At 39.8% G+C, this 13,445-nt stretch overlaps 1 protein-coding gene and 1 non-coding gene across 2 annotated transcripts; one reads left to right on the top strand and one right to left on the bottom strand.

The window, feature by feature from the left end:
* Window positions 1-461: 461 nt before the first annotated feature.
* Window positions 462-1,211, bottom strand: LOC138897251 (uncharacterized). The gene is made up of 2 exons (XM_070183213.1): window positions 842-1,211; window positions 462-706 (listed from the first exon to the last, which is right to left on the bottom strand). Exons 1-2 carry the CDS (start codon window positions 1,209-1,211, stop codon window positions 462-464), a joined length of 615 nt encoding a protein of 204 aa, XP_070039314.1.
* Window positions 1,212-2,140: 929 nt separating this feature from the next.
* On the top strand, window positions 2,141-2,247 carry LOC117279757 (small nucleolar RNA R71). Its single transcript, XR_004510169.1, has one exon. It is a non-coding gene; the product is annotated as a small nucleolar RNA R71 (small nucleolar RNA).
* Window positions 2,248-13,445: the final 11,198 nt, after the last annotated feature.

Raw genomic sequence — 13,445 nt, 5'->3', positions numbered from 1 at the left:
CTTCCAATTCAAATCATAGCACAAGGTTTCCTACTTCTAAAAATAAAAACTAACTATACCCGGTTCAAACAAAACCCTTGGAAAAGAACCGCGACACAAAGAAAAACCAAGGGGGAATTATTACACTACCTAACAAAAGAAAATCTTTTTATCTTTTTTTTTTTCGACTTAAATCCCTCAAGAAACTTGTCGAATTATATCCATCATTGGAAAAATTTGAAAATTTTAAAAACAAATTGTTTTGTTTTTCAATTTTACAAAATAAAAGCTAAAACTAACATACATACAACATATAATTATCCTCATACCCCACACTTTAAGTTGTGGCATGTCCCCATGATACACAATTAAAAAGTATAAGGTAGAGAAAACTTTCCTGAATATCTAGTCGGGGTCTGAGTCAAAATCAGGCTCTATAGTGCACACATCCATGCAAAAAGCTTCTTCTCAGCCCTTTTGGGCTACACCCCACACTTATATTTTCCACTCGTTGTAGACTTTTCTTTTGAACTCTTCACTATCCATTCAACACTTGCAGCTGGCTTCTCCTTTTTAAGCCCCGTTTCTACATTCATCTCAAAAGTTACAGTCTTCTCCCCCACTCTAAGCATGAGTTTTCTGTCATATATGTCTAATATTGCTCTACCCGTTACTAAGAATGGTCTTCCTAAAATAAGAGGGACCTCCTTATTCTCCTCTATATTTACTACAATAAAGTCCACAGGAAATACAAACTTATCTACCCGCACTAAAACATCTTTCACTATCCCCTCGGGTATCAGAGTTGTTTAGTCAGCCTGCTACAGAGATATTGGTACCGACCTTATCTCTCCAATCTCACTCTCCGACTTCTTGTAAATAAATAAAGGCATTAAATTAATTGAGGCACCAGAATCATATAAAGATTTATCAAATTTAATAGAGCCTAAAGAGCAAGGTATAGTAAAACTCCCCGGATCTCCACATTTTTGTGGGAGCATAATTTGCAAGATAGCACTGCAATGCTCTGCGAGTTTGACCACTGATGTCTCCTCGAACTTCCTTTTCTTTGTAAGGATCTCCTTTAAGAATTTTGCATAAGCAGGCATTTGGGAGAGCACCTCTGTGAATGGCAAGTTTACATTAACCTGTCTCAGCATATCTAGGAACATCTCAAATTGTTTATCCAACTTCTCTTTATAATGCTTTTGGGGAAAAGGTAAAGCATGCATGTGCTTGATCTCTTCATTAGATTCATCCCTTCTCGAATTGTTTTCTTTCTTCTTCTTGTCAGCTCCCTTCTTTCATGTCTTCTTTTTATCAACTTCATTTATCAGCTGCTTCCCAATTTCTTTTTCAGGAACATTCTCTTTTTGGACCGGAGTGGGCTCTTCCAATACTTGACCGCTTCTCAGAGTTACAACATTTATAGTTTCTTTGGGGTTCCTTTTAGTGTCAGATGGCAAAGTACCTGGGATCCTCTCAGACAATATGGTGGTAATTTGTCCCACTTGCTTCTCCAAATTTCGCAACCCTGTGCCAAGTTCTTTGATAGTTGCGCCATGAGCATCTAATCTCTTATATGTCTTGACAATGAAGGACTTCTTTAGATCTTCTAACCTAGACTGAATTGGTTGTTGAGGGCAAAACTGTTGCCTTTGCTGATTTTGGAAAACAGGCACCCCTTGTCATGAGGTCTAGCGTTATTTTGTTGCCATGCATTTGCTGTACCTCCTGGTGAACTCCATGAAAAACCGGGGTGCCTCTGACCCATTGCATTAAAGTTGTAATTTCCAATAACATTAACTTCCTCAGTTGAGGCTTGACACTCATGAGTAGGGTGTACTCTTCCACAAATATCACATGCTGCATGAGTATTACTCTGTATTGAGGCTAAGGTCAACTTCCTTATCTCTTTTGCCATAGCATCAAGCTACACCTACACATATGTGTTAGCATCAACCGGTTGAACAAAATTCGCCTGTCTTCTTTCAGCACTTTTAGAGGGCCACTGATTTGCATCTTCGGATAATTCATCGAGAATAGTGACTATCTCATCTGGTGTCTTCTTCATTAACGGGCCTCGGCTGCATCGCTCAGTATTTTGCATGAGGCCAGTGTCAACCCATCCCAAAAATCTTGGAGTTGCATCCAGAGTTCAATACCATTGTGTTGACACTTTCTGACTATCTCCTTAAACCTCTCCCAAGCTTCAAAAACTATTTCATTATCTTTCTGGCAGAAGTTATGGATCTCTCTTCTAAACTTATCCGTTTTAGCTAAGGAGAAATATTTTTCAAGAAATTTTCTGGCCATCTCCTCCCATGTTCGAATTGATCCTTGAGGCAAGATTTGAAGCCACTGCTTCGCATCATCTTTTAGTGTGAAGGGGAATGCCCTTAGATAAACTGCATCTTGTGAAACACCATTATATTGAAAGGTGTTCATGTTCTCCTCGAAGTCCATTAGATGATTGTTTGGATCTTTCTTCATCTTTCCTATGAAGACACAACAGTTTTGCAGAGTTTGAAGCAACCCTTGCTTCAATTCGAAATTGTTTGTTGCAACTGGAGGTGGTCGAATGCTTGACAAACCTTGGTTGTAGATCGGTCTAGAGTAATCACCAAGTGGCCTCCCAGCACCGGGAGCTATGTTTCTAAATTTTCCTACACCCACGGGTTGATTTTGATTAAGTCTTTGACCCCTCTCTTCTTCATAAATACATTGTGCATCTCTAAAACCTGCTTCTTCAGCATCTCGTGCCACTTTTTCTCTTTATTGCGCTGCCTCTCTCGCAGTCAGGTTCACATTATCTTCACCATTTTCGGCCATATCTTTGGTTGAGGATTGCCCATCCTTTTCTAACGTCTCGGTGAGATTTCTTTTCTTCTTCAGTTGTTGTAGTTGTTTTTCTATTTCTGGCTCATATGGTAGCAATTGTTTCCCATAAGATCGAGTCATGCACCAATCTAACCTATAAACTGCGCACAGTCAAAGAACACCAACCGTAAAAAAAGAAAAATAAAATAAAACAAAAGGAAAAAAATCCTGAATTAGCACTACATACTATTTCAAACACTATTGATTGCCAATCCCTAGCAATGGCGCCAAAATTCGATGAGCTCAAAACACACACCTAAATATGCTCGCTCGTCAAAGATAGTATAGAAAATTATCGTATCCACAGGGATAGGAGTTACACAGTATTTTCGTAGCTTGTAGCTAGATTGCTATCCAAGATGATCAGCAATTGATATTATATGATTAAGAACTAAAATTAACTAAGACTCTAGATCTAATTGACTAATGACAATTGAACAAAATTAAGCAAAGAAGATATCAATAGGAGAAAATAGGGGTTGATTGGATATGTGCAAGATAATTATCTTGGATTTAACCATCATTAATTCACTTCTAATGTTCAAGCGAGTCTCTCAAATGCACTCAATTATTAGTTCAAACATTTAATAGAAACTCCTCTCCTGATTAAGTCTCAACCTCAAAATATGAACATATTTATGCTCGATGAAGATATGCACGAATTCGTAGTGGGCTGGTCTTTAGGAGAACCTCTTTCGATTATCCTCCTAACTAGGTCTAAACAATAATTCAACTAGCCTCTTTCGATTACTAAGAAGAATCAGTGAATTCAACCGACAAGATGATGCAAAAACATCACAAGTTATGCCTCTCTCGATTACATGAACGTGTGAATATAGATGCAATAATTAAATCACTCAAAACAATTCAATACATACAAACTAGAGTTAATATCTACAAACAATCATCAGAACACCAAATCCATCAATCCCTAAAGAGAACTACTCCATATATATGGAGTAATTCATCACAAATATAAAGAAAAGTATTAAACGATCCAAACTCTTGTCTTGAGTGAGGATTGAATGATGAATTCCTTGTGCTTTGGCCAAAATTTGACAAGCTCAAAACATACACCTAAATATGCTCGCTAGTCAAAGATAGTATAGAAAATTATCGTATCCATAGGGATTGGAGTTAAACAGTATTTTCGTATCTTGTAGTTAGATTTCTATCCAAGATGGTCACCAATTGAGATTATATGATTAAGAACTAAAATTAACTAAGATGGTAGATCTAATTGACTAATGACAATTGAACAAAATTACGCAAAGAAGATATCAATAGGAGAAAATAGGGGTTGATTAGATAGGTGCAAGATAATTGTCTGGGATTTAACTCTCGTTAATTCACTTCTAATGTTCAAGTGAGTCTCTCGAATTCACTCAATTATTAGTTCAAATATTTAGTAGAAACTCCTCTCTCGATTAAGTCTCAACCTCACAATATGAACCAATTTATGCTCGGTGAAGATATGCACGAATTTGTAGTAGACAGGTCTTTAGGAGAACCTCTTTCAATTATCCTCCTTACTAGGTTTAAACAATAATTCAACTAGCTTCTTTCGATTACTGAGAAGAATCAATGAATTCAACCAACAAGATGATGCAAAAACATCACAAGTTATGCCTCTCTCAATTACATGAACATGTGAATATAGATGCAAACAATTCAATACATAAAAACTAGAGTTAATATCCATAAACAATTATCAAAACACCAAATCTATCAATCACCTAAAGAGAACTACTCCATAGATATGGAGTAATTCATCACAAATATAAAGAAAAGAATTAAACGATCCAAACTCTTGTCTTCAGTGAGGATTAAATGATGAATTCCTTGTCCTTAGGCCAAAATTTGACGGGCTCAAAACACACACCTAAATATGCTCGCTAGTCAAAGATAGTATAGAAAATTATCATATCCACAGGGATTGGAGTAAATAGTATTTTCGTAGCTTGTACCTAGATTTCTATCCAAAATTATCAACAATTGAGATTATATGATTAAGAACTAAAATTAACTAAGACTCTAAATCTAATTGACTAATGACAATTCAACATAATTATGCAAAGAAGATATCAACATGAGAAAATAAGGGTTGATTGGATAGGTGCAAGATAATTGTATGTTATTTAACTCTCGTTAATTCACTTCTAATGTTCAAGTGAGTCTCTTGAATTCACTCAATTATTAGTTCAAACGTTTAGTAGAAACGCCTCTCTCGATTAAGTCTCAACCTCACAATATGAACCAACTTATGCTCAGTGAAGATATGCACGAATTTATAGTGGACTGGTCTTTAGGAGAACCTCTTTCGATTATCATCCTACCTAGGTCTAAACAATAATTCAACTAGCCTCTTTCGATTACTATGAAGTATCAATGAATTCAACCAACATGATGATGCAAAAACATCACAAGTTATGCCTCTCTCGATTACATGAACATGTGAATATCGATGCAATAATTAAATCACCCGAAACAATTCAATACATAAAAACTAGTGTTAATATCCCCAATCAATCATTAAAACACCAAATTCATCAATTCCTAAAGAGAACTACTCCACAGATATGGAGTAATGCATCACAAATATAAAGAAAAGCATTAAACAATCCAAACTTTTGTTTTGAGTGAAGATTGAATGATAAATTCCTTGTGCTTTGGCTTCTCCACCTTCTCTCTAGCCTCCTTAGGTCTTATATGTGTCAAAAAGTCCAAAAAATACCATTTTCCCATGTATTTATACCAAATAGGGTTGGGCCCAAAAGAAATCACCATTTCCTAGCCGAAATAGGAAAACTTGCAAACTTATTGTATTTCATGCTTCGCACTGTGCGTAGCATTAGTGCTTTTTCCTGACAGACCCCAAAAACCCAGTCTCTGAAGTTTGCTATTTTCTGACAGATGTTTACACTAATGCATCGCACTATGCATCGCCCAGTGCGCCGCACCCGTGCATTTTTTCAGCAGATTATTCTTTCTTGAATTTTGACGCCCATAAGTGATCCTCGATCCTCGAACTCGATTCCGGCTAAATCCTTTGGGCTTTTACTCAGACTTCAAAGCTCCAATTAGCTCTAATTAGTTCCATAACATCTACATATCTCGGAATCACTCCTACAAGGCATAAAACACATAATTAGTGCAAAACACTAGCAATTAACGCTCAAACTCAATTAAAGTGCAGTAAATTGGAATGTAATAATTGACTAAAACACAATATTATAGCCTACCATCAACCTCGGACTCAATTTTCCTTTCTTACCAAACCACATTACACCCTTCATAGGGGAAACCTTCAAGAATACCCAATCATCTACTTTGAACTCCAAATCCTTGTGACGCACATCCAAATAGGACTTTTGACGACTTTGAGTAGTTTTCAACCATTCTGTAATGATCTTAACCTTCTATGTAGCCTGATGCACGAGGCCCGACCCTATCAATTCTGCTTCCCCATTCTCGAACCACTCAATGGAAGATCTACATCTTCTACCATATAAATCCTCGAACGGTGCCATCTGGATACTAGCATGATAACTGCTGTTGTAGGAAAATTCTATGAGCGGAAAATGATCATCCCAGCTACCCTCGAAGTCAAGAACACAAGCTCGCAACATATCCTCAGGCGTCTGAATAGTCCGGTCTACCTGTCTGTCAGTCTGCGAGTAAAAGGCTGTACTAAGATTCACTTGAGTACCCAAACCTTGCTGAAGTTTCTTCCAAATATTAGCCATAAACTGTGCCCCCTGATCTGAGATAATAAAAACTGGAGTGCCATGCAACCTGACTATTTCCTTTATGTACAACTGAGCATACTATTCTGTTGTGTCGGTAGCCTTAACATGTAAGAAGTGTGCTGATTTCGTGAGTCGGTCCACAATTACCAAAATTAAGTCGAACTTGCGAGGTAGTCCTACCACAAAGTCCATATTGATAATCTCCCATTTCCACATCGGAATTTCTATATTTTGTGCCAACCCACCGGGCTTCTGGTGTCCAGCCTTCACTTGCTGACAATTTGGACATCTTGCCACAAAGTCCTCTACATTCCTCTTCATATCATTCCACCAGTAGACTTCCTTAAGATCATGGTACATCTTGGTAGAGGCCGGGTGTACGGAATACCTAGAAGTGTGAGGCTCGGTCATGATTCTTTCCTGGAGACCATCCATGTTTGGAACACATAGTCGCCCTTGGTACCTTAGTGTACCATCATCCATGCCAAGAGAAAAGTCCATGGTCTTATGTTTATGAATCCTCTCCTTCAATTGTACCAATAATGGGTTGTTGTATTGCCTTTTCTTGACTTCCACAACAAGCGATGATTCAGCCCTATTTTGCACAATCACTCCTCCTTCACTAGAATCCGCAAGACGAACTCCCAAACTAGCCAACCGATGAACCTCCTTGGCCAATGGCCTTTGATATGCCTCCAAGTGAGCCAAACCACCCATAGATTTCCATCTAAGAGAATCCTTTACAATATTAGCCTTCCGCGGATGATACAGAATATCGATGTCATAATCCTTGAGTAACTCAAGTCATCTTCTCTGCCTCAGATTCAATTTCTACTGTTTGAAAATGTATTGAAGGCTCTTGTAGTCCGTAAATATATCCACATGGACCCCATACAGATAATGATTCCAAATTTTCAATGCAAATACCACCGCTGCAAGCTCTAAGTCATGTGTTGGATAGTTCTTTTCATGATTCTTGAGTTGCCTAGAAGCATAGGCTATCACCTTGCCATGTTTCATTAATACACACCCAAATCCGATTCTTGGAGCATCACAACATACCACAAACCCATCTGTACCCTCTGGTAGGGTCAACACCGATGTCGTAGTTAATTTTGATTTCAATTCTTGGAAGCTCCTTTCACAAGCATCTGACCATTGGAACTTAATCGCCTTCTGCGACAATTTAGTCAACTGAGAGGCAAGAGTATAGAACCCCTCCACAAACTTCCTATAATATCCAGCTAAGCCCAAGAAACTGCGAATCTCTGTTGGGGTAGTAGGTCTAGGACAATTCTTCACAGTTGCAATCTTCTGAGGATCAACTTCAATTCCTTCTCTGGAGATGACATGACCCAAGAACGTGACAGATTCAAGCCAAAATTCACATTTCGAAAACTTCGCATACAACTTGTGCTGATAAAGAGGCTGTAGAACTGCCCTGAGGTGATTGCATGGTCCTCTAGACTTCGTGAATATACCAGTATATCGTCATTGAACACTATCACAAAGGAGTCAAGAAAAGGCTTGAAGACTTGATTCATAAGGTCCATGAAAGTTGTCGGGGCATTTGTTAGCCTAAAAGACATTACCAGAAATTTAAAGTGTCCATACCGGGTCCTGAAAGCTGTTCTCGGAATATCCTGCTCCCTGATCTTCAATTGCTGATACCCGGATCTTAAATCAATCTTGGAGAAATACTTAGCACCTTGCAATTAGTCAAACAAATTATCTATCCTTGGCAGTGGTTACTTATTCTTGATCGTGACCTTGTTGAGCTGCCGATAGTCAATACACATCCTTAATGACTCATCTTTCTTTCTTACAAAGAGGTCCGATGCTCCCCAAGGTGACACACTTGGCTGGATGAAACCCTTCTCTAACAAACCCTTCAATTGTCTTTTAGCTCCTTCAATTCTGTTGGTGCCATTCTGTAGGATGGAATAGATATAGGCTGCGTGCCCGGCATCATATCAATCCCGAAATCAATCTCCCTGTCTAGTGGGATCCCAGGTTGCTCATCCAAAAAGACCTTCGGAAATTCATTCACAATAGGCACGGACTCAAGTGTAGGTGCCTCAGCATCGGTGTCCGTAACCTGGACCAAATGGTAGATACACCCTTTTTAATCATCTTCGTGTCCTTAAGGTAAGAAATAAACCTGTCCTTTGGAACCACATCATCCCTCTTCCATTCAATCACTGACTCAATTGGAAATTCAAACCTAACAGTCCTAGTTCAACAATCAAGCTTAGAAAAACATGAATAAAGCCAGTTCATCCCCATTATTACATCAAAATCAACTATCCCCAATTCAATGAGATCGGCCAGGGTGTCCCGATCACGCACCATGACAACATAATCCCTATAAATTCGCGCGGCCACAATAGACTCGCCAACCGGAGTAGATACAGAGAACGACTCATGAAGTTGTTCCGGTTCTATCCCAAATCCCATAACAACATAAGGAGTTACATATGACAAAGTGGAACCAGGATCAATAAGATCATATACATCATGGGATTGGACAGCCAATATACCTGTGCTAGCATCTGGAGAAGTCTCTGAATCCCAACGCCTCCGCATAGCATAAAATCTGCTGGGTCCTCCCGAACTCGGTGCACAATCCCTAGATGCACCATGCCCTGCGGGTGCTGGGGTGCCTCCAGCTGGAGGAGGTGCTGTGGATGAAGTAGTTGCAGAACTAGCTGGTTGTGCCGCACCTCTACCCATGATCTGGCAGGACGCGTGGCAATCCATCTGAATGTGACCCCTCATACCGCACCCGTAGCATATAGGTAGGTCCATGAAGAAGGCCCCAAAGTGCATCCTCCCACACTTAGGGCATGGGGGCCTCCGCTGATGCTGGAATCTCCCTCCAAGCCAACCCTACTGGTGAGCGAATGACTGAGATGGCCCTGATGACCCTTCCCTAAATATTGACCTACCACCACCATAAGGACCACCTAAGTTGCCCGCGGTCCGGGCCTTGTGCTACCCTCACGCTCCCTTCTATTTTTCAGTTTACAGTCCTTTGTAGCTTGATAAAATGCCACCACCTTCCCATAGTTCATATCAGAATTCAAGGCAACTATAGCGGCCTCATTAATAACCAAAGGGCTAATACCCTGCACAAACCGGCACACTCTAACATCCATAGTGGGCAACATGTGAATAGCATACTTGGACAGGCGCGTGAACTCCATATGGTACTCCCACACATTCATGCTACCCTGCTTCAGGCTCTCAAACTCAGTGGCATGGGAAGCCTTAGTCTTGGCATGCAATAAATGATCCATAAAGGCATTGGTGAACTCATTCCACCTCGCCGGAGGGCTTCCCTCCTCACGGGACTCCTCCCACATCTCAAACCAAGAATAGGCTACCCTTTTCAGGAGGTAGGATTCCAACTCCACTCCCTCCATCTCAGTAGAACGCATAACTCGGAGAGTCTTGTGCATCTCATAAATGAAGTCCTGGGGGTCCTCCTCAGAATCAGTACCTGTGAACACTAGAGGATCCAATTGGAGGAACCTGTTCACCCTGGAACTAGCGGAATCCCCTGACTAACTAGAAGAAGTGGGTGCAACATTTGATCTCTAGGCTTGGGAATCCACTATCTGAGCCAACATATGTATGTCTCCCCAAAGATCCCCATCATATACACTGGGACCAGAAGCTGGGGCTGGAGGTGGAACTGGAATATCATTTAGAGGGGCCATTTCACCCTCAGTAGGTGTAGGAACTGGTGCAGTCTAATCAGGAATAATATATTCAAGCGGTTTAGTAATTGAGGGAATATCATCACCCCTCGGGTGCTCACCAGCATCATCAAATATAGAATCAACTGCCACTCCTGGGGTGACATTGGCTCCTTGGCCAGTTCTTGCTTTCTTCCTAGGCACCATGTACTGAAAGTTAGAGCAAAGCACGAGTTAAAGGTGGAATAATCTTACAATTAGCTTTATCGCAAATGGTATTATTCCTAAATGTCCAAGTAGCCTCCTAATTATAGATGTGGTCGATAACACACTGATAAGAAGGACTCTACTAGACACAGCTCCGAAACATCTTAGGACACTTTAAAACCTGAGGCTTTGATACCAAGTTTGTCACGTCCCGACCTCGGGGAGCACGATCGGCGCTCAACCGAGAAAATCCGGCCGAGCAAGCCTGCTAGATTACCTTCTACCCAACTCGCCTATGAATAAAAGGGAAGATACATTTATATAATTAATTTAAACATTGAGTGGATTCCGTGAATAATGCCAATTTCATTACCATTAGTCACTTTATTTTATAGTCTCAAAATATATACACAATCATAGTTAAAGTGCAACAAGTGATTCAAATACAACAAGGCTAGTTTGACTTTCCCAATACCCATATACAACCCACATTGTGTCTACGGAACCTCTAACATAAACAAAAGAGTGCTACGACAGTGCCAGCAATAAGGCCTCGGCTATACCTCAAAATACTATGTACATGGAACAAGAGATACAGGACCCCAAAGTAAAGTGGGGCTCACCAAGTCAGCTGAGGAGAGGGTGTGTTGCTATCATTGATCAATACCACATGCTATGGAACCACCTACATCTATTAAAGATGCGGCACCCACGGCAAAAGGGACATTAGTACATGTCGAATAGTACTAGTACGAAAACCAAACACCTATGCAAGGACTTGGAAATACAACATGAATGTGATGAATCATGGTAACAATAAAAGGCTTAGTTAGTCGTTAAAGCCATAGCAAATTTATTAAGAGATTTCAATAACAATAATAACTTCATAAGTCGGGGATCCTCTACAACTACCTTTACACAAAGCGGCCCTGCCGCCTTACCCCCCAATGTATGCGGGTGGAGGTGCAATCACAATACCAAAAATTCTACACAAAGAGGCCATACCGCCTCACCCCAATGTATGCGGGTGGAGGTGTATTGACAATACCACAACTCTACACAAAGCAGACGCGCCACCTCACCCCAATGTATGCTGGTGGACGTGTATTCACAATGCCACATTTCGGATTCCCAAAACAATAATAGTTTGTACAAAAGAATTCCCTTTTAAATTAACCATTTGGCACCTTTGGCCTTAGCAAGTGTAAGTTCATAAGGTTTTATCATGTGAGAAATAAGTGTGTAATCACATTGATTTCATACATGATCTTCTTCCCTAAAGGGGTATAACATAATTAAGTCAAAAATAGAGAATCATTAACACACGAGGGTTCTAACACGTTATGACAATTGGGAATCAATTTTACTAGTTTGAATACCCCATATCAATAGAGTTTCAAGTTCGACTATACATAATAGAACTTTATAAGGATTCAAGAATTCCGATACAAAAAGAAGAGTTTAGCCTCCATACCTCGCTTTTAGCTTTCCTTAATTCACTACACAGTTTCGAAAATCCTAGCAACTTCGATCTATTTAGAGACATAGCAAAATTGAACACAAATTAGGAAGATATTCATGGTTTCAACTCATTTGAGCATTTTATCAAAAACTAGGTGTGCGAATTTGATTACAAGGTTCTTCCACAAGATTTTCTTCACTCCACAACTAATTCAATACCAAGAGTTTACTCATACTAGTTCAATTACCTCCCCACCATCCTCATAGCTACATGCATGCATAAATAACAACTCTCGTACCCAAGAATCATACTCCCAATTACCCATCTTTTACCTAAACTCGAAATTGAAGGCTAGGGTTAGAACCTTACCTCTTGAATGGAGACCTTATGAGTTTTCCTTATGAATTCTCAAAGATTTAAGCAAGGATTGATGCACAATTAGCCTAGGGTTTCCTCCTCTCTCTCTAGAATACTTTCACTTCTCTCTAAAATATCATATTTCTGTCTTCAAAACGAGCCCCAAGGGATTTTAATCAAAATAGGGTCGGGTAAAAATAATTAGAAAAATGAAACCCCGACACAGATCTGTGGTCGCATATATGACCGCATAATGGCCCTCCAGAACTGGACACCCCTGCCTCACTCTGCTATCGGTATGTGGTCCATAGGCCTATTCTGCAGTCGCATAATACGCCGTAAAACTTTTCTCCCAAAATTTCATGCTGGATCTGCGATGGGTTGTGCGGCCCGCGAAATGATTATGCGACCGCATACTGGATCGCATAACGGTCCGAAATTTTGTCCAGATTTCTACTTCATTCTGTGGCAGATCTGCGGTCCGCAGATCAGTTCTGTGACTGTAGAATGGACCGCAAAAATGCCCTGCACTTCCAAAAAAAAAAATTCAACTCCGCAATGCACTGTTCAACCTAAAAAGTCTGATCCGCCTCTACAATTATCAACGTATAAGTCTACCTCCGCATTACGAAACCCCGGGTTTTGGGTAAAATTTTTCGGGGCCTTACACTCCTCACTTGGCAGCTTCTTCAATTGGATAATATGTGACATGATTTTAGCAGCAATAAGCATGTCATCCACATATAACAACAACTATACATAAGAAACATATTCAAACTTCTTGTAATACACACAACCATCATATGCACTTCGAGAAAATGCATTTTGTTGAATCATAAATGTATTAAATCTTTTATACCACTACCTAGGCAACTGTTTCAGACCATATAAAGATTTCTAAAGCAAGAAAACGTGATTTTTCTTATCCAGAGTAATGAATCCCTCAAGTTAACTTATATAAATCTACTCACCCAACTCACCATGCAAGAATGTCGTTTTCAAATCTAACTGCTCTAGCTCTAAGTCATGAAAAGCCACCAAAGCCAATAAGACCCTGATAGAGCTATACTTTTACTACTGGAGAGAACACTTTATTTTAATTTATCCCCT

Source organism: Nicotiana tomentosiformis, chromosome 8 (genome assembly GCF_000390325.3).
Source record: "Nicotiana tomentosiformis chromosome 8, ASM39032v3, whole genome shotgun sequence".
NCBI lineage: Eukaryota > Viridiplantae > Streptophyta > Magnoliopsida > Solanales > Solanaceae > Nicotiana > Nicotiana tomentosiformis.
The sequence above is the reverse complement of the archived record's forward strand: the minus strand, read 5'-3'. Positions and strand labels throughout refer to the sequence as shown.